The sequence below is a fragment of the Lycium barbarum genome, chromosome 7 (genome assembly GCF_019175385.1).
Source record: "Lycium barbarum isolate Lr01 chromosome 7, ASM1917538v2, whole genome shotgun sequence".
NCBI classification, from domain to species: Eukaryota; Viridiplantae; Streptophyta; class Magnoliopsida; order Solanales; family Solanaceae; genus Lycium; species Lycium barbarum.
The window spans coordinates 84,303,314-84,328,208 of NC_083343.1; the positions used below are offsets into that span (position 1 = coordinate 84,303,314).

Sequence of the window (24,895 nt, forward strand, 5' to 3'; positions counted from 1 at the left end):
ATTTTAAGAAATTTATTTTCCTAGAAGAAATATTTTTTTAAAATTATGACCAATGAAATATGAGAAAATTGGAAAATATTTCTATAAAATATTTTCTTCCATACCAAACCCGAGGTTGTAGCAAGAGCAACCAAGACTAGCAGTTTATGTAAATCCTGTTTTATTGTGTAGAGATGGTAGACTCCTTCCTTGCAAGTGACTGAATGATACAATCCTTGTGGGTTACTCCAATGTTACATCTGCCTCAATTTTTGTGGCACAATTTTCTTTTTTGTCTAACCTAAAAAGAATGTTATCTTTTTATATTTGGAAATTATTTAACTTGATGGGATGATTTACAGCCACATAAATATCTAAAACTTTTTTTGAACTACAAATTTCAAAAGTCTCTTTCTTTCTTAAACTGCGTAGCTAGTCAAATAATATCACATAAATTGAGACGGAGAGAGAAACATTTCTTGCTTGGTGCAGATATAGAGTGCAACTAGTTGGCAGGAAAAATTACAACTGAGAAAAAGACGGATAAAAAGGTACAACAGGAAGCCTGTATCGAGATGTGTAATATATAAATGGTAAAGGACAAAATTGTCCTTTAAGGTATTAGAATTGACTCAAAAATGCTATACTTCCACCTATTGGATCAAATTTAGCCCTCCATCCACTTATTAGACTCAAAAATGCCCTTAACATATCAAATATGCCCTACTTCCACATACGAAATCAAGTTTGCCCCTAACGTTACTTTTAGGCTTCAAATTGCCCCTCCATTAACGACATAATTGTATATATTTAATTAGTAATTAAACATGTGGTCTTTAATTATTGGTCTACATAAAATTCTAACCCAACTCAAATTGACTCAATCCATTTATGACTTAATCCAATACAAAACCAGATTTTAAATTAACGCAGCTGAGGGATATAATAATTTTTTACCTAGCTATATGAATCAACTGAAAAAAACCACAAAGACCAGCTCTCTTCTCTCTCCTCTCCCATGCAAACCCTAACCCCAACGTAGTCACATGGTGGCCCCACCTACTAGCCAGCCGTCAACGGCGGTTGGCCAGCCTTTGGATATCTCATTATCATCCAACTTCCCACCTCTATCATTAGTGACACTCCCCGCTAACAACCCTACTCACCCGCCTCCCCCTACTATCCCTACAATTTCATATGTCAATACTTTGATAGATCTAGATGTTGTTTCCATGCATTCGTTCATCCCATTCCCTTGAAGAAGATTACATACGTAGATGGGATTCCTTACGTAGAATGGACATCAAGTGAGGTTGCTAGAATGGAAGTGATAGAGAATCTACAATATGCAATAGTTGGTAAATTCTCATACGGGTGGCCAGAGTTGGAAGAGTTGAAGAACATCATTCCAACTCAATGTGGTGCTAAAGGAAAGTGTCAGATTGGATTTTTTAGAAACAGACACGTTTTAATATGATGTACTAGATTGGAAGATTTCATTACTATTTCATCCAAGAGTGCTTTTTGGCTCTAGTCGAAGGATGGATTTTCTTATCAGACGAGACCTTTAATATATGATTCAAACTTTAAGATTGATGAGGAAACCACGACTGCTATGGCATGAATCTCGTTCCCTAATCTTCTTCCAACTTGTTTTTTGTGAAACAATCACTATTCTCACTAGTTTCTGCTGTTGGAAAGCTATTACAATTGGATCTTGCCACTGTTAACAAAACTAGACCAAACTGTGCTAGGGTTAAAGTGCAAGTGGATTTATTAGCAGATTTTCCTAAGTTTGTGATGATGGATATAGAAGATGAAGATACTAAGGAGATTCGTAGTGTTAGAGTGAAGATTCAATATGATCATCTCCCAAAGTACTGTACTGAATGTATGTTACAAGGTCATTCTAATGATGACTGTCGAGTCCTGCATCCAGATATTGATAAGACTTTTGATCAAAGAAATAAAGATGTTGCTCAGATTCAGGTTCAGGTTCAGGTTCAGGTTCAAGGTGATGATAAGGAGAGGGTAGGCGAGCTTAGACAAGAACAAAGGAAGAAGGAGAATAGAAGAGGTTATAGAGGATGGCAAAAACCTATTCAACAGTATCTTCCCAAAGGTGTTATCTAGTGGCAAGCTGGTGACTTATCCTGGATCAAAGAATTATGTAGATTCAACTGGAGGGGAGAACAAGGCTGAGGATAGTAATCATAAGGGTGATGAGGGTAACATGACAAAGAATCAAGATATAGTGATTAGCACTAACAAGTTTGATGTCCTATCAATAATTAATGAGGAGGAAGAATCCAGCAGAGTGAATAATGCAGCAGAAGTGGTTAATGCCAATATGGAAAATGATATTTAGAAAAGTGGTGAGGATCATGTAGTGCAAACTCCTAAGTTAAGCACTAAGGATTGGGTGGAAAAGAACTTTAATCAGGTGGCAAGCATACCTGAAAGATCCCCAACTGGTACAGATGAACAGAAGAAAAGAGGAGGGGCTACTGAAAGCTCTTCATTTGCTATAATTGTAGAGGTGGAGGAGGAGGAAACTAAACCTGTCTCAGGGGCAAGTGAGGTGGACATTGGAAAGGATCTTCAAGAAGTTGAAGATATTGCTCATTTGGGATGTAAGGATAGTATTTATGAGGCTGAAATCACAAAGGAAGCAGGTGACAAAGAGAAAGAGAAATGTATTCTTCAACTGCCAATAGCAAAAGAAGTATCAGGTGATATGCTACCAATTTTCCAAGAGGACCAGGTGCTAGCATATGATGTTATCGAACCCTCAGGACTAGATCTAGTCCTATATGAAGGTGAAGAAATGGGTAATGATCCAGTGGTAATGGTTGAATGTAGTACAGAAGTTCATGATGCCAATGAAGGAAAGGAGATCATAGGACTGGAAAATAGTACTCATGAGGATCATATTGTAGACTCTGCCAGAGATGAAAAAATAGTAGATACAGAGAAGGAGAGCATTGTTGATACACATAATGCAGTAGAGAACTCATAAGGCAACCAAATTGATAAAGCCTTTTCTCAAGGTTGTTATCCACCTGACACAGAAGGCAATGTCTTGAAGGAGGATACTGAAATGCTGGTGATGAAGGAAAATAATCAAATGATGCAGGTGACTAAAAAAGTATCTCCCACTAAAAGAATTGCATGCTTTAGTTTCTCATGATCTGAGTAGTATGGATAAAATCAATGAAGAAGATTTGTTGAAAAATCAATCAGACAAGAATACAGACTTCAGCAGGATGGAAGAAGAGGAAATATTGCAGCACAGGAATGAAATATCTAAAGCTGCTGATTTGATTCACAAAGAAGTCAACCAGTCTAAGAAGGGCAAGAACACCAAGAATGGTGGTGAAATTGGATCTGCTAAGATCCAAGGTAAGAAGACACAAACAAGATCCAAAGGTGAAGGGGAGGTGCTACCAACTAGGATTCTTCCAAAGAGAAATGCTGCTAACAAATCTAATTTCCGATGATGAAGTCCTTCTTTTGGAATATTAGATCAGTTAATACTCAGAAGGCTTTCCATAGAGTTCAAATGCTGCACAAACATCATAAGTTTGTCCTCATAGCTTTATTGGAGCTTTTTCAACAATCAAGGCAAATTGATAGATATAAGAGGATATTGGGTATTCAGTATGCTAAATATAATTGTAACAACAAGATTTGGTATTTTGTTGCTGATGGAATTGATGTGGAAGTACTAATGGACACTGAAAACAAGTGACTATTAAGCTTCTATTTCAGGAGAGTTGTAGGCAACTAATCTCCACAATGGTTTATGCAAAGTGTGATTATGTTGCAAGATTAGAGTTGTAGGAGTGTATATATTCCTTGGCAAGCTCTATGAATTTACCATGGATGGTTGGTCGGGACTTTAATGTTATTTTGAATGAAGAAGAAAAAAATAGGTGGTTTACCTGTTTATCCATCAAAATATGAAGACTTTGCTTTTTGTGTAAATTCTTGTGAACTAGCTGAAGTAGAATTTAGAGGGAGTCCTTTTACTTGGTGGAATGGAAAAGCTGGGCAAGATTGGATATTCAAAATATTGGACAGAATTCTAGTTAATCAGCAGTATCAGGACTGGTTTACTAACTTGAGCATGGAGCATCTGTCAAGAACAAGTTCAGACCATGCTCCACTCTTGCTTTCAGCAAGAGAGCAGGTTAAGTAGTTTCAGAAGCATTTTAGATGTTTGAAATTCTGGCTAGATCATGAGTCATTCATGGATGCGGTGGATCAGCATTGGAGAACTGAGCTTATAAGAGATCCATTCATTACATTTAAGCTAAAAATGAAGAGCTTAAAGGCTGCTTTGTCTAGGTGGAGAAAAGAAACATTTGGAGACCTGTTCAAACAGCTGACAATCAGAGAAGATATTGTGAAGATCAAGGAGCAACTATTTGAGCAAGAACCATCAGAAAAGAATAGAATGGTGTTGCAGAGGGCACAGGCTAAATTCAAAAGGTATCTGCATTTTGAGGAAGGGGTTTGGAGACAAAAAGCAGCTATTCAATGGCATTCAGATGGAGATAGGAATACAAGATATTTTCATAGTCTTGTAAAAGGAATAAGAAAGAGGTTGTTGCTTACAAGAATACAAAATGCAAATGGTGAATGGGTGGACAATTTGGATAATATTGCTACTGAAGCTATTTCATTCTATCAAAATCAATTTTCTCAGGAAAGTGGTGGAGTTGACTCAAATTTACTGGATCACATTCCTAAGAGAATCTCACAGGATCAAAATAACTTCTTGTGTGCTAAACCAACTCTTGAAGAGGTGAAAAATGTTGTTTTTGCATTACAGCTGATAGTGCTCGTGGACCTGATGGTTTTTCTAGAGTTTTTTATCAAAGGTGTTGGATTATAGTTGGTGATGATGTGTATAATGTGATCAATAGCTTTTATGAGGCAAAAACTTTACCAAAGTCAGTAACTCATACAAACTTGGTCCTCTTGCCTAAGAAAGAAATAATCAACACTTTCTCAGACCTGAGGCCAATCAGCCTTAGCAATTTCATAAACAAGATTATTTCTAGACTATTACATGATAAGCTAGAGGTGATTCTGCTATCTCTAATATCCCCAAATCGGTCTGGATTGGTGAAGGGTAGAAATATTATTGAAAATGTGTTGCTTACTCAAGAATTGGTGGCAGATATCAGAAAGAGAGGGTAACCTGCTAATGTCATTCATCTAGATATATGGCAAAGATAGACTTTCTTGGAGGTTCCTTGTTCAATTTCTCAGAAAGATGGGATTTGCAGAAAAGGATGTAGACATGGTATGGAGATTGATTGCTAATAACTAGTATTCCATTCTCATTAATGGACAGTCTTTTGGTTTTTTCCATTCTACAAAAGGGGTCAAAAAGGGAGATCCTTTATCTCCTGCTCTTTTTATTCTAGCTGATGAGGTACTGTCTATGGCTCTTAATTCATTATTTGAAAAAGATAGTTTTAGAGGATATGGTATGACAAAGTAGAGTGCAAAGTTGAATTATCTGTCTTATGCAGATGATACTATCATATTTGCATCTGCAGATAAAGCATCCTTGGAGATGATTATGTCCATTTTGCATGATTATGAGAGAGAATCTGGACAAAAAATTAATGCAGATAAGAGCATTTTTTTATATGCATAAGAAGGTGGCTAATGAGCTGAATCAGGAGGTACAGCAAATAACAGGCTTCAACAAAGGTGACTTTCCATTTACTTATTTGGGATGTCCTATCTTTCATGCTAGAAGGAAGAAGTTGTTCTATAAAGATATGATGAAGAAAGTGAAGGATAGGTTGCAGGCTTGGAGAGGTAAACTACTATCATTTGGAGGGAAAGTTGTATTGATCTCAAGTGTTTTACAAAGCATCTCCATTTATCTAATGTCTTCTATGGTGCCCCCAAAATGTGTCATTAAGGATCTGCACAAGTTATTTAATAGATTCTTTTGGCAAACCAAGGAAGAAGGAAGAAGTTAGCACTGGTCAGCATGGGAAAATGTATGTTATCCTAAAAATGAGGGAGGATTAGGCTTCAGATCTCTACATGATATATCCAAAGCATTGTTTGCTAAACTTTGGTGGAGATTCAGGACAAGCAGTACACTGTGGTCCAATTTCATGTGGAACAAATATTGTAAAAGGTTCAGACCAACTGTGGTTCAGTGGAATGGGGGATCTCAGACTTGGAAAATGATGCTGCAAACTAGAGATAAAATGGAACATGGTATTTGGTGGGAACCCAAGGATGGATCTTCTTCAATCTGGTTTGATAATTGGTCTAAACTAGGTGCTTTGCATGATTTGATACCTATTCATTATCAGAATAAAGTTTTAGGAGATGAGCTCGAAGAGTTGATGAGTGAAAGTCAGTGGAACTATGAAAAGCTACAAGAGGTGTTACCAGCAGATATTATTGATCATGTTAGAATGGAACTGGGACATTTTGTGAGAACAAATGAGATAGATAAGCCATGGTGGATTTTCACAAGCTCTGGTAAGTTTACAGTTAAAAGTGCATAGGACGAGTTGAAAAAAAGAAAGCAGATATCAACTGTTTGTGACAAATTCTGGATCAAAGGCTTGCCATACAAAATCTCCTTTTTTCTATGGAGAGTTTGGTATTGGAAGTTACCTATAAATGAAGTGTTGATGAGAATGAGAATCAGCATAGTCTCAAGATGTTGGTGTTGTCATAATCAGCAGGAAACCATGGGTCATATTTTCATTACAGGTCCTTTTGCAACTACAATATGGCATTATTTTTCAACTGCAGCAGGTGTCTTGGGCCCTTTCCTACAGGTTAAGCAAACAGTCTTGTGCTGGTGGAACTTTCAAACTGCTGCAAGATTGAAGCCTTTATATCAAGAAATTCCTGCTTTGGTTTTATGGCAAATTTGGAAGAGCAGGAATACTAGAAGGCATGAAGACGCTGTTTCTCAGAACAAGGTCATACATGAGATCAACAGGAACATATATATGTTAACAAGGAAGAGATATCCTTTGCTACAGAACATGCCAATATGCTGACCTAGGATAGTTGAATTACTAGAGAACTGCAGGCTGCCATTAATATATAAATAGGTGAAGTGGACTTTCCCAGATAGAGGATTCTTTAAATGCAACACTGATGGTGCTTCTAAAGGGAATCCAGGACCAAGTTCAGCAGCCTTTTGTATTAGAGATAGTTCAGGAGAGTTTATATATGCTAAGGCAAGGATATTAACTGAGACTACTAATCTAGTTGTTGAAGCTATGGCCATTAAAGAGGGAATCTAGTACTGTGTTCTACATGAGTTATTGCCTGTTATAATGGAAACAGATTCCCTTACAATGCAAAAGGTATTGGATGGTATTTGGGAGGTGCCATGGAACATTGCTCTGCCAGTGATGAGTATACAAAGATGGAGGAAGGACAAAGATATTTCAGTGGTGCATGTGTTCAGAGAAGGAAACAGTGTGGCAGATTATTTTACTAACCTGGTTTTTGATTTTGCAAGTACAATTCGATACAATCAGTTTCAAGATATTCCAACTCATCCAAAAAGATTGATCAACATGGATAAAAGCCAACTTCCAAACTTCAGAGTTAGATCAACAACAAAACAGGCTTCCTACAGCAATCAGGACAACAGCATCTCAGAACATCAATGAAGGCAGGGAAGGAGATGTAACCAGAAATAACTTTGTTTTGTGGTGTGTGGTATAAAACCTTGGTTCATTCTACCACAAAACACTGTTATTACTAGTTGGGAATTCATCAATGTGGAATCAGATGCAGCAAGTAATAAGCAGGAGGATCATCAACAGCTTCTGTGACTAAGCTCAGAATCTATGCTAGCTAAGATCATGCATCTATAAGATTGGAACTGAACTCTACTTCATCAAGGCTGACCTGAAGTTAAATTCAAGAGATTTGATCCATTCCACTTGTGAGACTTGAGAGTGTGAAAGATGGATACAAATCAAGGTCCCTGGTTTGCTTTAGTATGATGAAGGCTCTAGTAATGTTAATGTGGTGATCATAGCTAGTTTTCAGCTTTCTAGATAGTTTATTTTCTTTGCAATTCTTCTGTAAATATTTGGCTTTTCTTCTGTAAATATTTTTCAGCAATAAATTCCCACCATTTTAGGTGGTTTTGTTTTAAAAAAAAAAAATTACCTCCCGTTTTAAATTAATTTATGTTGGTGTTGAGTAAATAGGAAGCTCCCTTATCCCAATCATATTACATATTATTGAGAATAAGAATCTTGAGTTGATTCCTTGGATAGAGTAATTTTTTACCTCCCGTTTTAAATTAATTTATGTTGGTGTTGAGTAAATAGGAGGGTCCCTTATCCCAATCATATTACATATTATTGAGAATAGGAATCATGAGTTGATTCCTTGGATAATCACCCAAATTTAAGGAATTTCCTACAAAAATCACTTTTGCTTCATTTAGGATAATAAAGTATTCAAGAATCACTATTTTCCTCAAAAAGTACCTAAACACCCTCAAAAGCCTCCTTCTCTCCTAGTTGACATGTCCTGTCATTAAAGCCCCATCTTTTTTTAATAATAGACATATTAATCATCAAATTCGTCTAACCAAATTCATATTATACACTCTAAACAAATTCATATTTTACACCCAATCAAATATGACCCGATTAAAAAGCGACAAAGGAACAAACTAGCATGCAAATATGTTTTCTATCTCTTCCTCTTTTTTATTATTTTACAACACGTACGTTATCAAACACTATTATTTGATTTATCACATTTATGAAATTGGAGTAGTGGCTTAAGCAAGGGAGAGGAAGGCTCGGGACCTAGTGTTACACCTCGTGGTTTTGTATGTTGAAATTCGAGCGACCTTTCAGGAGGCATATGAGATTATACGTGTTTATCTTATGATTATGAGGGTTTAAGTTCATATAATAAGTGATGTGGCGTGATTTTACGCCACAATCGATGCTTTTCTGCTATAAGTTTTACTTGTTTTTAAGCAAGTCCATGTGATTTTACGTGGTTTTTAGTATTTTTCAGGTAACGGAACAGATTCGGAATGAAAAACAGTTGAAAGTACAGAAGTGGTCGTAAACTCGGTTTACGGACCGTATTCTTAAACACGGGCCGTATTCCATGGGCGTATTAAAGAATAAGAAGAACCAGAAAGGCACGCTGAGGAAATGGTGATTTACGAATAACTTTTACGGACCGTATTCCACTTTACGGTGCGTATTTCAAAGCGTATTTAACTATTCGAGCATCTGGCAGAAAGTCGAAGTTTTGGAAGTTGAAAGACGACTGGGCAGTTTACGGACCGTAAACCAATTTACGATCCGTATCTCAAGAGATTGAAGTTGCTCAAAACTGGAAGGAAGACCTGGTCGTAAACTGGTTTACAGTCCGTATTTCACTTTACGGACTGTATTTCGTATCGACGGGGACCAAAGTGCAAATCTGCAACTTCCACGTTTTCAGAACCTATAAATAGTCATTGTAGGGTTTAATAGTTATCAGTTATTATATTTTGACTCTTGGCTTAGAACATTAAATACTCTCTAGTTTTTGAAGATTCAAACATCAATTCAAGTATTATCAATTCCTCTTTTCTTCCAAAGTAAGCAATTATGAATTCTTCAATTTCTTATTTCTTGTTCTTTGTCATGAGTAGCTAAATTCCCTTACTAGGGTTGTGAACCCAATGATGGGTGTTGTGTGATTGGGTTGTGATTGATATACACATAATGGATTATTAGGGTTTATTTATTCTTCATTCTTCATTCATAATTAATGGTTGCAAACATTGATTAAAGCCATAAACCTTGATTTATTTGGAAAAATAATTAGGGTTGGTAAGAATAAATAACAAGAACTCAAAGTTCTAAACTTTGTTTAATAAATTCACTTAGGAATAAGAAGAATTTACTTGGCATGATTAATCGTTCTTCATAGTTACTTTCTTATATTTGGGAAAATCATAGAAAGAGATAATCTTTATTTATTGGGAAATAGTAGAGATTCATATAGAGATTAAGTACATTCATATAATGATCAATACCCATGATCATACACCCTATCTAACAAGGACACAACCTTAGTTTCTTTTACCATAAATTTCCACCAAAGCAAGTAGATAGCAATTAGTCATAGAAAAACCAACTATTACCAAAACCATCGGATTAAGACATTAGACCTAAGCTTAGCATCCTACGACTTTAGTAACCTTTTCACACCATATTCCCTGTGGGATTCGACCCCAACCTTGTTGGGTTACTATATTTGACAACGTCCGCGTTATACCATTAATAGGTGTAATTTGAGCGTATCAATAAGTTATGGAAGGATCAAAGGGCAAGTGAACCAAGGGAATTAAGTTTGTTGGAACTTTGGAGAAAATGTGAAGGGCAATTTTGGCCCAACTTGGAGGAAGAATATCTTTTAGGATACGAGGAGTTTTGAGGCAAAGCAAAAGCCTAAAGTGAAGTTCACGAAGTCTACTTTCCAACGCAAGAAACCGTTCATCGATACGGCAAAGTAAGGAGATATGGGCGTTACAGGTCAGGTTGGCAGGCCAGGAAAATGGTCTGCGCGAACGTACAGAGGACCGAGGGCCAACTCACAGCGAACGCGCCACTAGGGGACGCGAACGCACTGAGCAATTTTTAGGTCGGTGCAACCCGAGCCTCATACGTTATAAAAAGGGGTTACCCCCTTATTTCTCATCCAAAATATCCTCTAAGCCACCACAAACCTCTGGAAACTTCCACCAATTTCCACTCACCAAATTTTAACGTAAATCGAGTATAATCCCTGGATTTTGGTCCAGACAGCTTATAGTTGCGATTATAAAATCGTATAGCGACGAGTTCTGTCTCAAGTTCAAGGTGGAAAGTGAAGATATTGCAATACTAGAGGGAGTAAGGTATGAATCTCTCCTTATTAATACTAATTTCGATTTAATTACGGAGGTAAAATTATTAAACAGTCTTATAATAAGTTGGTTAGTTGAGAAAGTTGGAAAACATCATGTAGGATGTTTTGTGGAACATAATGGTGTTGGTAAGGATGTTATTGATGCTGGTATTGTTGTTGTTGTTGGTTGTTGAATTATGACTTCGAGCTAGGCATATAAACAGGGGATATACTGTCCGAATTTTGGCAGACTTTAAATGGAATTAAATCCAAGACTTAGGATGAGTATATGACATTGAGCCTAACCATAGTACGAATGGTTTAAATGTAGATTTATGAGCTTGGAAGGATAAACGTTGAATCGCTAAGGAGATCAAAAGGTATGTTAAGGCTAGTCCCTTTATTTCAAAAGGCATGATTCCTATGTTATGATTCCATATATGTTTCCATCACCTTCTTACTTCCAAAAGTTAGAAGTTCATGATTCTTAAAAGTTTCTTATGATACTAAAGATGAAATGTTTTCTATGACGAACATGATGATGATGATTTTATTTCTACAAATTCCAAAGCTATGATTTTAATGCTATTATGAGATTATCGAGTTTATTTCATGATTTTCTTGAATTGCTCATTGTTGTTAGTCTCACCTTATGAATTGTTCCTTCGAGGTGAGATATAGCGATGATTCCATAAAATGAATCGGAGGTTACTGACCTTACGTCACTCTGATAGAGTTGTAGCTTTCGCTTGGGCTCTCATGCATGCTTTATAAATATGTATGTATTTTAATAACACCGCGCCGCCCAATAGGCGGCCGGGCAGACACACCACTGCAGTGGGCAGCTTACGCCCCAGACGCGGGCTATTGATGATAACACCGTGCCTAAATGGCCAGGCAGCATAACACCGTACCTATATGGTCAGGAAGTTTACTTTTATGTATTTACAATGTTGTTTAAAAGAAGTTAAAGTTAGCATGCATGACATCCGCCTTAAGAGGCAATCAGATGTACAAGTTATCCCTTTGTCTCATGTTATGTTCCATAATCCTATTATGTTGTTATTCATGCCTTATATACTCAGTACACTATTCGTACTGACATCCTTTCTCGTGGACGTTGTGCTCATGCCCGCAGGATCAGGTAGCCAGCCAGACGATCCAGACCAATAGGACCTCCTGTCAGCTGCAGACAGTGTGTTCCACTGGTCCGGAGCTGCAGTCCTTTTTGGTATGCTATTTTGATATGTAGGTGTATGGGTATGACAGGGGCCTTGTCCTGTCTTTCTGTTACACCTCGGAAATTTTCCGCGAGCCTACAATGAACATACCAATGAAGGGTATGAGTGTGCGATGTTTTACTAAGTAGGGAATGGCTAATTACGAGTTTTTGGAAATACGAAAGTTGCGGAATTTTATTTCAGCCCAGTGGTCATAAAGTGATTTACGGCCCGTAAAGTGATTTACCGACCGTAAAGTGCGATCGTCCTCCAACACTCCAAGAAATTCAACTTTCTGTTAAATGTTGAAATGGTAAAACACGACCCATAATACGGACCGTAAATCGAAATACGACCCCTAAACCTCGATCGTAAATCACCATGATGACAGCCAACCCTTCTGTATTTTATATGCTTAAATACGACTGTGGAGGACGGACCGTAAACCAGTATATGGTCCGTAAACTGTGGTTTACGACCACTGTACACCCCGATTGTTGTTCATTAAAAATCAAATTTTGAGTATTAAAAAGGGACCCTAACCTCATTTTATTTCATTTCTCATCTCCACAATTCAAGAACACTCTAGAATATTCTTCAAAACACTTCATCCAAGAGAATCAAAGGAACATCAATATCAACAACATTAAATCCATGAAACAAAGTGTATGAAAGCAAGTAAAGGTCATCTACCTCAAGAAAACCCAAGAAAGGTGAAGTAGGGTTTTGGTGCAAAGAAGGCATTACTACTCAAGACTTATTCAACCATCATCTAAGGTAAGTTTCATGACTTTATCACGTTGTTTAAGGTATTGGAAAACTAAGATGCTTGAATTGTAGAAAGACATGGAAAATGGGTCTTGAATGAGTGAATAGTGTCACAATTGAATGGTAGTTAAATGGGATCATGAATGTTGATGTACTATGATCACGAATACGTTGTAAATGATGTTTAGACCATGAAATGAGTATTATATATGAGAAGATGCGATAACGAGCTATAACCATAAATGTGGAGAAATTGGAGGAAAATGGTGGAATGTGTGAATATATATAAATAATGGTTGTTGATTGTAATATTGCGCCTAGTTGGCCGGGCAGTCACCGCTCAGGCGGGCAGCTATACGGATACACCATGACCATTTGGTATGGGCAGACACCACTAGTGGGTGGCATGAGATGGTACCCCGGACGCGGGAGGCCTGGACGCGGGCTATTGTTATTGATTATCACACCGTTCCGATATGGACGGGCAGCTTACATATTATGCATATATGATATGATGATGAGTATGAGTAAGACAACATGCATTACTTCTCTTATGATTGTCATTCAGATCCAGATGTTTCATATTGATGTTCTCATTATATTATTGATGTTTTTCTTTATTGTTCGTGCCTCTCATACTCAGTACAATATTCGTACTGACGTCCGTTTTCTTTGGACGCTGTATTCATGCCCACAGGTAGACAGGGGGGTGAGCTTGATCCAGATTCCTAGTAGCTGTCAGCTGATTGAGAGCACTCCATTGTTCGGAGGTGCTTGTGATTCTCCTTTTGGTATATATGCATATTTTGGGCACGACGGAGTCTTGTTCCGTCTATATGTATTTAGTTTGTCAGTAGAGGCTCGTAGATACGCAGTGTGGGTTAGATGGTCTCACAAGATGTTATTATATGTATATATTATTTTGATGACCGAGAGGCAAATGTATATAAAGCATTATTATTTCTATCAAAAATCTGTTTTTCCTATAATTCGTGTATGAAGTTGATAAAAGGGCCTTAAGTGAGCAAGATGAGTGATAGAGTGAGTGGTGCTCGGTGGCTAGCCCCGGGTACCCATCGCGGCCCCTAGCTGGGTCGTGACAAAAGTGGTATCAGAGCAGTTCGTCCTAAGAAGTGTCTACGAGTCGTGTCTAGTAGAGGCTTGTTTATGGTGTGTAGCGCGCCACATCAATAAACAAGAGACTACAGGGCATTTAGGAAAATGACCATCTTTCTTCTATGAGATCGTGCGATAGAGCCACGTATAAGATTCCATTCTTTCTAAAAGTGTGTTATGATTTCAGAATGCCGCCAAAGGGAAAAGCTACAGCTGCCCAGAAGGGCAAAGCTACGACAAAATGACGGGCGGAAAGAGAGCCTCTGACGAATGTAGAAGAGGGCGAATCACAAAATGAGGCCCCGCCCAATGTAGAATAGCAAGGAGGAGCCTCGGCTCCGATTCCTCCAGCGGGTGCTTCGGGTCAACATGTGACTGAGCCATACATTTATTGACCCAATTGGTTGCCGCCCAGGCACAACGACAGAATGCGGGCCCGAGTGATCGTTCAGCTAGCACGAGAGCTCGTGATTTTATGACCTTAAATCCTCCGGAGTTCTTTGGGTCGAAGCTGGACGAAGATCCGCAAAACTTTATTGATGAAATGTTGAGGACCTTAAAGATTATTCATGCCTCTGAGACCGAATCCGTGGAGTTGGCCTCTTATAGACTCCGCGATGTGGCGGTATTATGGTACAACAACTGGGTAGCATCAAGGGGAGAGAACGCGCCTCCTCCGGTTTGGAAAGAATTTGTGGATGCCTTTATTCGTCATTATTTGCCACCCGAGGTCCGTCGAGCTAGAGCGGACAGGTTCTTGAATCTAAAGCAAGGAAGCATAAGTGCCCGAGAGTATAGTATGCAATTCAATTCGTTGGCTAGATATGCCCCAATTATGGTGGCCGACATGGGAGACCGAGTCCATAGATTTGTGAGTGGTTTGGGGCCACACTTGTTTAGAGATTGTCTGACGGCCTCTTTGCAAGACGGGATGGATATTTCCCGAATACAGACCCATGCTCAGAATCTTGAGGAACGACAACAGCCGCAAAGAAGTGATCGTGATAGTGACAGAAGACAAGGTAAGAGGGCTAGATCTGTGGGAGCCAGCGGTGAGTATAGAGGGGGACCGAGACAGATGCAATCTAGGAATTCAGGTCAGTCAGCGACTAGTGCGCCTCCTAGATTCTCAGACAGGAGGTTTGATCTTTCTTTTCAGTCAGGACAGGGCCAGAGTTCGAGGGCCTCAGATTCTCAGTTTAGGGGAGACTTTAGTCAGAGGAGACCCTCAGTGTCGCGGTGCAGCCAGTGCGGTAGACTACATTACGGACAGTGTCGTCAGGGTTCGGATGCTTGCTATGCCTGCGGGCAGGTTGGTCATATGATGAGAGATTACCCTTCAGCAAGAGGTAGAGTTGGGACTCAGCCTACAGGATCAGCAGCTGGGTCTTCCTCAGTACGCCCGACAGCACAGACTTCTCAAACTATAGCAGGTAGAGGCAGGGGCAGAGGGGGAGCATCTACTTCAGGTGTTGTTCAGCCCCACGTATATGCTTTAGCCGGGTGACAGGATCTTGAGTCTTCCCCAGATGTCGTCACAGGTACATTAACTATATTTTCCCGTGATGTATATGCTCTGATCGATCCGGGTTCTACCTTATCTTATGTTACTCCGTATGTTGCTGACTGTATTGGGGTGAAACCCGAGCCAATTAGACCTTTTGAGGTCACTCCGGTTGATGATCCGGTAATAGTGAGGAAAGTGTACAAAAATTGTGTAGTTGTCATATGTGATCGCCGAACAAAAGATGATTTGATTGAGCTGGAAATGCTTGATTTTGACGTAATTATGGGTATGGATTGGTTGGCCTCATGCTATGCCAATGTCGATTGCCGGACGAAGATGGTTCGATTTCAATTCCCGGGAGAGCCCGTGCTTGAGTGGAAGGGTAATACAGCTTCTCTAAAAGGTAGGTTCATTTCCTACCTTAAGGCAAGGAAGATGATAGCCAAGGGCTACATTTACCATCTAGTTCGAGTTCATGATACCGAGGCGGAGCCACCAACTTTTCAATCAGTTCCGGTAGTGAATGAATTCCCAGATGTGTTTCCAGACGAACTTCCAGGACTTCCTCCAGAAAGAGAGATATATTTTTCCATCGATGTGTTGCCGGACACCTAGCCTATTTCTGCTCCTCCTTTTCGAATGGCTCCGGTAGAATTGAAAGAGCTAAAGGCGCAGTTGAAAGACTTACTCGAGAAGGGTTTTATTAGGCCTAGTTCATCACCGTGGGGAGCACCGGTATTGTTCGTAAGGAAGAAAGACGGTTCTCTATGAATGTGTATCGATTACAAGCAGTTGAACAAGGTGACAGTGAAGAACAAATATCCTCTTCCAAGGATTGATCACTTATTTGATCAATTGCAAGGTGCCAAATGGTTTTCTAAAATAGATTTGTGATCGGGTTATCATCAGGTGAGAGTTAGAGAAGCGGACATTCCCAAAACAGCTTTCAGGACAAGATATGGCCACTATGAATTCCGAGTGATGTCGTTTGGGTTGACTAACGCTCCGGCAGTGTTCATGAATCTAATGAACAATGTGTTCAGGCCACTCTTGGACTTGTTTGTGATATTGTTTATTGATGATATTCTGGTATATTCTCGCACAAAATCGGAGCATGCAGATTATTTGAGAATTGTTCTTGGCATTCTTCGAGCTCGGGAATTATATGCGAAATTTTCAAAGTGCCAGTTTTGGCTGAATTCTGTGACATTTCTGGGCCATGTTATTTCAGGTGATGGCGTCCAAGTTGACACTCAGAAAATTGAAGCTGTGAAGACTTGGCCAAGGCCTACGACACCTACGGAAGTCCGTAGTTTTCTGGGTTTAGCAGGCTATTATAGAAGATTCGTAGAGGGCTTTTCATCTATTTCAGCTCCATTGACGAAGCTAACCCAGAAGTCGGCAAAATTTCAGTGGAATGACGCTTGCGAGCGTAGTTTTCAAGAGTTGAAAGACATATTGACTTCAGCTCCAGTGTTAACACTTCCCGAAGGGCCGGATGGCTATGTCGTGTATTGTGATGCCTCCGGTGTGGGACTAGGATGTGTATTAATGCAACATGGGAAGGTTATTGCATATGCTTCGAGACAGTTGCGGAAACATGAACAGAATTATCCAACTCATGATCTCGAATTAGCTGCGGTCATCCATGCCTTGAAAATGTGGAGACATTATTTGTATGGGGTGCATGTTGATATTTATACAGATCACAAAAGTCTCCAATATATTTTCAAGCAGAAGGAGTTAAATCTGCGACAGAGGCGGCGGTTAGAATTACTGAAGGATTACGATGTGAATATTTTGTACCACCCCGGAAAAGAAAATGTGGTAGCTGATGCGCTTAGCCGCCGATCCATGGGCAGTTTATGTGGAGTTCCTTCAGAAAAGAAAGAAATGGTTCGTGAGCTCCATCGATTAGAAAACCTTGGAGTACGTGTAATTGATTCGGGTGATGCAGGAATTAGCATTAATGATTCCACAGTTTCATCTTTGAATATAAAAGTGAAAGAACGCCAGTATGAAGATCCACAAATGTGTCATTACAGGGATGTCTCTTGTGAAAAAGAGAAGTCTTCATTTGAAGTTTCCATAGATGGGGTCCTTAGATATCGAGGCAGGCTATGTGTGCCGGATGTAGCAGAATTACGCCAACGGATTCTAGAGGAAGCACACTATTCTCGGTACTCTATTCATCCAGGTGCAACCAAGATGTATCATGATCTCAAATTGTTGTATTGGTGGGATGGCATGAAACGAGACATAGAAGGATTTGTAGCACAGTGTCCAAATTGCCAACAAGTGAAAGCCGAACATCAGAAGCCAGGGGGCTTATTGCAGGCAATGGAAATTCCTATATGTAAATGGGAAGAAATTAATATGGATTTGATTATAGTATTACCTCGCTCCCGAGGCAAATACGATTCTATATGGGTGACCGTGGATAGATTGACCAAAGTAGCTCACTTTCTTCCAGTCAGAACCACGTATTCCGCGGAAGATTATGCTAGGTTGTACTTGAAAGAAATTGTGTGACTTCACGGAATTCCATTAGCCATTATTACAGATAGAGGAGCCCAATTTACAGCTAAGTTCTGGAAGTCTTTTCAAGAGGGTCTAGGTACTCAAGTTAAGCTTAGCACTGCATTTCATCCACAGACCGATGGACAAGCCGAACGCACTATTCAGACTTTGGAGGATATGCTACGAGCATGTGTGTTGGATTTTGGCGGTAGTTGGGATGAGCATTTACCTCTTATTGAATTTGCCTACAACAATAGCTATCATTCTGGTATTCAAATGGCTCCATATGAAGCTTTGTATGGAAGGAAATGCAGATCCCCGATTGGATGGTTTGAAACAGGAGGATCACAATTGATAGGCCCCGAATTGATTCAGCAAGCGGTAGAAAAAGTTAAGGTGATTCGAGATCTATTGCTAACAGCCCAGAGCCGCCAAAAGTCTTATGCAGATAATCGTCGGCGAGATCTGGAATTTCTGGTCAATGATTGGGTATTCTTGAAAGTATCGCCAATGAAAGGGGTGATGAGATTTGGTAAGAAAGGGAAGCTAAGCCCCAGATACATTGGACCCTACAAAATCATCCGCAAGGTGGGTCGTGTAGCCTACGAATTGGACTTGCCTTCAGAGCTTGAGTCAGTGCACCCAGTCTTTCAAGTATCGATGCTCCGCAAGTGTATCGGAGACCCTACAAGAATAGTTCTGGTTGATGATGTCCAAGTGACGGAGAAACTAGTATATGAAGAAGTGTTTGTTGCCATTTTAGATAAACAAGTGCGAAGACTTCGAAACAAAGAAGTAGCTTCAGTGAAGGTCTTGTGGCGAAACAACAATCGGGAAGAAATGACTTGGGAAGCGGAGGAGAATATGAAAGCCAAATATCCGCATCTATTCCAATCTCCAGAAGAGGTTCGTGATGATACTCCGAGATTATAAGGTATGTATGCTTACTTTTTATGTTCTTGGTCGTGTGTGGCCATAGATGTGTTGATATTGTGATGTAGCCCTGTGAGGCGGTGATATTGTGGGTTGTTGTGACAGGTTGGTAGCGCCAGATTACAGAGGAAACTCTGGAAAAAATTTCGTAGAATCCCAAGTGTTTAACATTCGAGGACGAATGTTCCAAAAGGGGGGAAGAATGTTACACCTCAAAAATTTTCCTCGAGCTTACAATGAATAGACCAATGAAGGGTATGAGTGTGCGATGTTTTACTAAGTAGGGAATGGCTAATTATGAGTTTTTGGAAATAAGAAAGTTGCGGAATTTTATTTCAGCCCAGTGGTCGTAACGTGATTTACGGCCCGTAAAGTGATTTACGGACCGTAAAGTGCGATCGTCCTCCAACACTCCAAGAAATTCAACTTTCTGTTAAATGTTGAAATGGTAAAACACGACCCATAATACGGACCGTAAATCGAAATACGGCCCGTAAACCTCGATCATAAATCACCATGATGACAGCCAACCCTTCTGTTTTTTATATGCTTAAATACGACTGTGGAGGACGGACCGTAAACCAGTATACGGTCCGTAAACTGTGGTTTACGACCACTGTACACCTCGACTGTTGTTCATTAAAAATCAGATTTTGAGTATTAAAAAGGGACCCTAACCTCATTTTATTTCATTTCTCATCTCCACAATTCAAGAACACTCTAGAATATTCTTCAAAACACTTCATCCAAGAGAATCAAAGGAACATCAAGATCAACAACATTAAATCCATGAAACAAAGTGTATGAAATGCAAGTAAAGGTCATCTACCTCAAGAAAACCCAAGAAAGGTGAAATAGGGTTTTGGTGCAAAGAAGGCATTACTACTCAAGACTTATTCAACCATCATCTAAGGTAAGTTTCATGACTTTATCACGTTGTTTAAGGTATTGGAAAACTACGATGCTTGAATTGTAGAAAGACATGGAAAATGGGTCTTGAATGAGTGAATAGTGTCACAATTGAATGGTAGTTAAATGGGATCATGAATGTTGATGTACTATGATCATGAATACGTTATAAATGATGTTTAGACCATGAAATGAGTATTATATATGAGAAGATGCGATAACGAGCTATAACCATAAATGTGGAGAAATTGGAGGAAAATGGTGGAATGTGGTGAATATATATAAATGATGGTTGTTGATTGTAATATTGTGGATGTTTTTTAGAACGTTGGGAGTTGATATGGACGATGGGAAGAGTAGTATAAATAAAGGAAGTTCTGCCCAATTTTCTCTAGAAATAGTGACGTATTCCTTAAGTCAATTAACTAATACTAATTCGAATTCTCTCGTAAAGGTAGCGACGTGATATCAAAGGAGATCAAGTGAACGATAGCCTAGCTAAACGACAAAGGTATGTGAGGCTAGTCCTTTCTTTCCAATGGCATGAATCCTATGGTATAAATTCCTTTCCTCTTTATGAGTTCATACATTCTGAAAAGCTAAAAGCCTATATCTATAGATGTCTATATAAGATAAGAGATATGCTATGATGAAGATATTATCGATTACTCACACTCACCTTATGTGCTAATTCCTTCAAGGTGAGGCAAAATGTCACTAATTGCTCCATAATGAAATCGGGGGATCTCGACCTTACGTCACCCCGATAAAGTATAGTTGATCTTGAGCTTTACGCATGTACTATAATAATATGAGCATGTCATGATAATATTACACCGCGTCTAGTTGGTCGGGCAGTCACCACTAAGGCGGGCGGCTATACGGATACACCATGACCATTTGGCATGGGCAGACACCACTAGTGGGTGGCATGAGATGGTACCCCGGACGCGGGAGGCCTGGACGCGGGCTATTGTTATTGATTATCACACCGTTCCGATATGGACGGGCAGCTTACATATTATGCATATATGATATGATGATGAGTATGAGTAAGATAGCAAGCATTACTTCTCTTATGATTGTCATTCAGATCCAGATGTTTCATATTGATGTTCTCATTATATTATTGATGTCTTTCTTTATTGTTCATGCCTCTCATACTCAGTACAATATTCGTACTGGCGTCCGTTTTCTTTGGACGTTGTATTCATGCCCACAGGTAGACAGGGGGGTGAGCTTGATCCAGATTCCTAGTAGTTGTCAGCTGATTGAGAGCACTCCATTGTTCGGAGGTGCTTGTGATTCTCCTTTTGGTATATATGCATATTTTGGGCACGACGGAGTTTTGTTCCATCTATATGTATTTAGTCTGTCAGTAGAGGCTCGTAGATACGCAGTGTGGGTTAGATGGTCTCACAAGATGTTATTATATGTATATATTATTTTGATGACCGAGAGGCAAATGTATATAACGCATTATTATTTCTATCAAAAATATTTTTTTCCTATAATTCGTGTATGAAGTTGATAAAAGGGCCTTAAGTGAGCAAGATGAGTGATAGAGTGAGTGGTGCTCGGTGGCTAGCCCCGGGTACCCGTCGCGGCCCCTAGCTGGGTCGTGACAATTTCTTACAGTTATATTCCATAGAAGTTTGTAGACAGTTGTATATGGTAGGAGTATCGTGTAGCTATGTCAGCTGTTGTATAGCATATGTAATGGCCTAATCTGCCTACATTGTTATCCTTGGCACATATGATTGTTTCCTTGGATGCACGAGTTATGAGCGTTCAAAGCAAAGTTTGTTATGTTAACTTTACGGCATATGATCTGGTTTAATTCTGAGTTTTGTATGGGCCCAGGGTAATCAGCGAGAGTAGATACAAGTATAGGAGTGCTTGTTCAGTAGTGGTCGGGCACTCGTCACGGCTCATTGGTTTGGGTCGTGACACTTGGATCAAGTGAAGTGTATTAAAGTCGAGGGAGGCGAAGTTTTGGTCGAGGATGCCCATATTAGATGTAGATGGCAGACCTACTTTCATAAACTCTTGAACGAAGAGGGGGATCGGAACATTGTGTTAGGCGAATTGGAGTTCTCTGAGACCCGTCGCGGTTTTGGGTACTGCAGGCGGATCAAGGTTGAAAAGGTCGAGGGGGTTATACGTAAGATGAGTAGGGGAAGAGCGACCGGGCCAGATGAAATCCCGATAGAATTTTGGAAGAATGTGGGCAGGGGAGGCTTGGAGTGGCTTACGCGGTTGTTGAATGTTATTGTTAGGACGTTGAAGATGCCTGAAGAGTGGAGATGGAGCACCATGGTTCCGTTGTACAAGAACAAGGGGGATATCCAAAACTGCAACAACTATAAGGGTATCAAGCTGTTGAGTCACACGATGAAAGTTTGGGAGAGAGTGGTGGAAGCAAGGATAAAGAAGATAGTGTCTATTTCAGAGAACCAGTTCGGATTCATGCCGGGGCGTTCGACTACAGAATCCATTCACCTTATGAGAAGGTTGGTGGAGAAGTATAGGGATAAGAAGAAAGACTTGCACATGGTGTTTGTTGACCTGGAAAAGGGTTACGACAAAGTTCCAAGGGAGGTGCTGTGGAGATGTCTGGAAGCTAGAGGTGTTCCTGTAGCTTACATTCGAGCGATTAAGGACATGTATGATGGAGCCAAGACCCGGGTGACGACGGTTGGAGGTGACTCAGAACACTTTCCAGTCACGATGGGTCTGCATCAGGGATCGGCTCTTAGCCCGTTTTTGTTTACTTTGGCGATAGACGCACTGACGCGCCACATCCAAGGGGAGGTGTCGTGGTGCATGTTGTTTGCAGATGACATTGTCCTTATTGACGAGTCGCTGAGCGGGGTTAATGCGAGACTGGAGGTTTAGAGACAAACCTTGCAGTCAAAAGGTTTCAAGTTGAGCAGGACTAAGACTGATTACATAGAGTGCAAGTTCAGTGATGTGATTCAGGTAGAGGACGAGGACGAGGAAGTGCAGCTGGAGTCTCAGGTCATCCCGAAGAAAGAAAGTTTCAAGTACCTGGGATCGATCATCCAAGGGAATGGTGAGATTGATGACGATGTCAGACATTGTATTGGAGCGGGATGGATGAAATGAAAGCTCGCATCGGGGGAGTTGTGCGATAAGAAGGTGACGCCAATGCTTAAGGGAAATGTCTACAAAGTGATGGTTAGATTTTCTATGTTGTACGGGACGGAATGCTAGCTAGTGAAGAAAGCTCATGTCCAGAAAATGAAGGTAGCAGAGATGCGAATGCTGAAATGGATGTGCGGTCATACCAACAGAGATAGGATTTGGAATGAAGTGATTCGGGACAAGGTGGGTGTGGCCCCAGTGGTGGATAATATGCGAGAAGGGAGGTTGAGATTGTTCGGCCATGTGCAGCGTTGATGCGCCAGTGAGGAGGTGTGACTCAGCAAGATATGACGCTACTTCAGCTTACCGAGGACATGACCGGTGATAGAAGGATGTGGAGGTCGAGTATCAGGGTAGAGGGCTAGTAGAGGACCACGAGAATTTCTTTTCCTCATTAGGAGTTTTATTATCTTTGTTCACTCGCTTATTATTTATATCTCTCACATAGCTAGCTTGTTTCTCTCTTTCTTTCTTTAACGTCATTTATCTGATTATATGTTGCTATTATTGTCTATTATTATTGTTGTCTTGGCACATTTTCTTGAGCGGGGATCTATTGGAAATAGCTTTCCTACCTGCCAAGGTAGAGGTAATGTCTGCGTACACTCTATCCTCCCCAGACCCCACCATGTGGGAATACACTGAGTATGTTGTTGTTGTTGCTGCTTAAGGAGCACAACTGTGGCTTTGGAGTAGCAGTCTCGATCTCTGAAATCCATCAACATTGCATCTATTGCAATTTAGCAGATTGGTTCTTATCCTATTTGGTGTAAAATATTTTGCTTGTGAAAAACATATTTTCAAGCTTCATCATTTGCAAATAGCTACAACAATCATGTCTCAATCCCAAGCTATTTTAACACAACAAACCACTGATAATAATTTATTCAAGGAAAGTAAACGTTACATCATGATAGACATAGCTAATTAAACATTTTCATGTTATTTGAATTCCTTACTCACAAAAGGCAACTAAATCTTTAACAATTAATTTCCTTTAAAAAAAAAAATCAACTGCATTTCAAAAACAAGCACCATTCTCACAGATGCTGCTACTACTCCTGTCAATCAACAATTGACAGACACTCCAGTTATTGCAAGGAAAGTCACAGGCACAGGTACTTGTAGCATAAACAAATACTATTAATCATTATTTCACTAACACAAATTAATTTAAAACATGAAGTAAAAAAATAATTTGATCGCTAGATTATGTTAATTCAAAACGAATTTTGTGTTGGGTTAGGTCATGAATGGATCGAGTCCTTTGGAATTATGTTAAAATTTTATGTAATGGATCGAGTCCTTTTGAATTATGTTAAAATTTTATGTGGACTAATAAATATGTCATTAATACAGAGGCACTTTTAAGCCTAAAATACTTTAGGGGCAAATTCGATCCAACATGTGAAAGGAAGGCATATTTGAGCCATGCTTGATACATTAAGGGCATTTTTGCGCCTAATAGGTTAAGGGCAAAAAAAATTTTACCCTTTTCCGATATATAAATAGGTTTTATCTTAGATCTCAAATTGTCAGTTTGTCAAGTCAATAATTCTTCATCCAGGGATCAGGAGTACCGGATGTAACCCTAAAATCAAAAGATGGGGCATTTAACCACAAGGGCGAACTCGCAAGCAACATCTTCCCACATTTACGCTGGATCCCAAGATTGAGTGAAGTCCCAAGTTGTTATAATGAAGCTGTACGTCCTTTTTCACCTACAGCTGCTTAAATTATCACAGCTGCTCCCATCTACAAATTCTAGTAAATCTACGAATAATTCGAGTTCTACAAAAGTCTGGACATGATATTTACTGAAAGATAACAATCTGAAGTACTC

The 24,895-nt window shown here is 39.6% G+C and overlaps 1 protein-coding gene across 1 annotated transcript; it reads left to right on the forward strand.

Annotated features, from left to right (window-relative positions):
• Positions 1–7,319: 7,319 nt before the first annotated feature.
• Positions 7,320–24,787, forward strand: LOC132601565 (uncharacterized). The gene is made up of 9 exons (XM_060314647.1): positions 7,320–7,506; positions 7,595–7,703; positions 7,757–7,822; positions 22,014–22,296; positions 22,339–22,776; positions 22,867–22,987; positions 24,099–24,170; positions 24,412–24,470; positions 24,620–24,787. The coding sequence occupies exons 1-9, from the start codon at positions 7,320–7,322 to the stop codon at positions 24,785–24,787; spliced, it is 1,503 nt and encodes a 500-aa protein (XP_060170630.1).
• The last annotated feature ends 108 nt before the right edge of the window (positions 24,788–24,895 follow it).

Coding starts and splice junctions, on each gene's coding strand:
- LOC132601565 (XM_060314647.1), top strand. CDS start 7,320: ATGGAAACAGATTCCCTTACAATGCAAAAGGTATTGGATGGTATTTGG. Junction 7,507..7,594: donor CCTGGTTTTTGATTTTGCAA/GTACAATTCGAT, acceptor TCCAAACTTCAG/AGTTAGATCAACAACAAAAC. Junction 24,171..24,411: donor AAGGAAAGTCACAGGCACAG/GTACTTGTAGCA, acceptor TCATTAATACAG/AGGCACTTTTAAGCCTAAAA.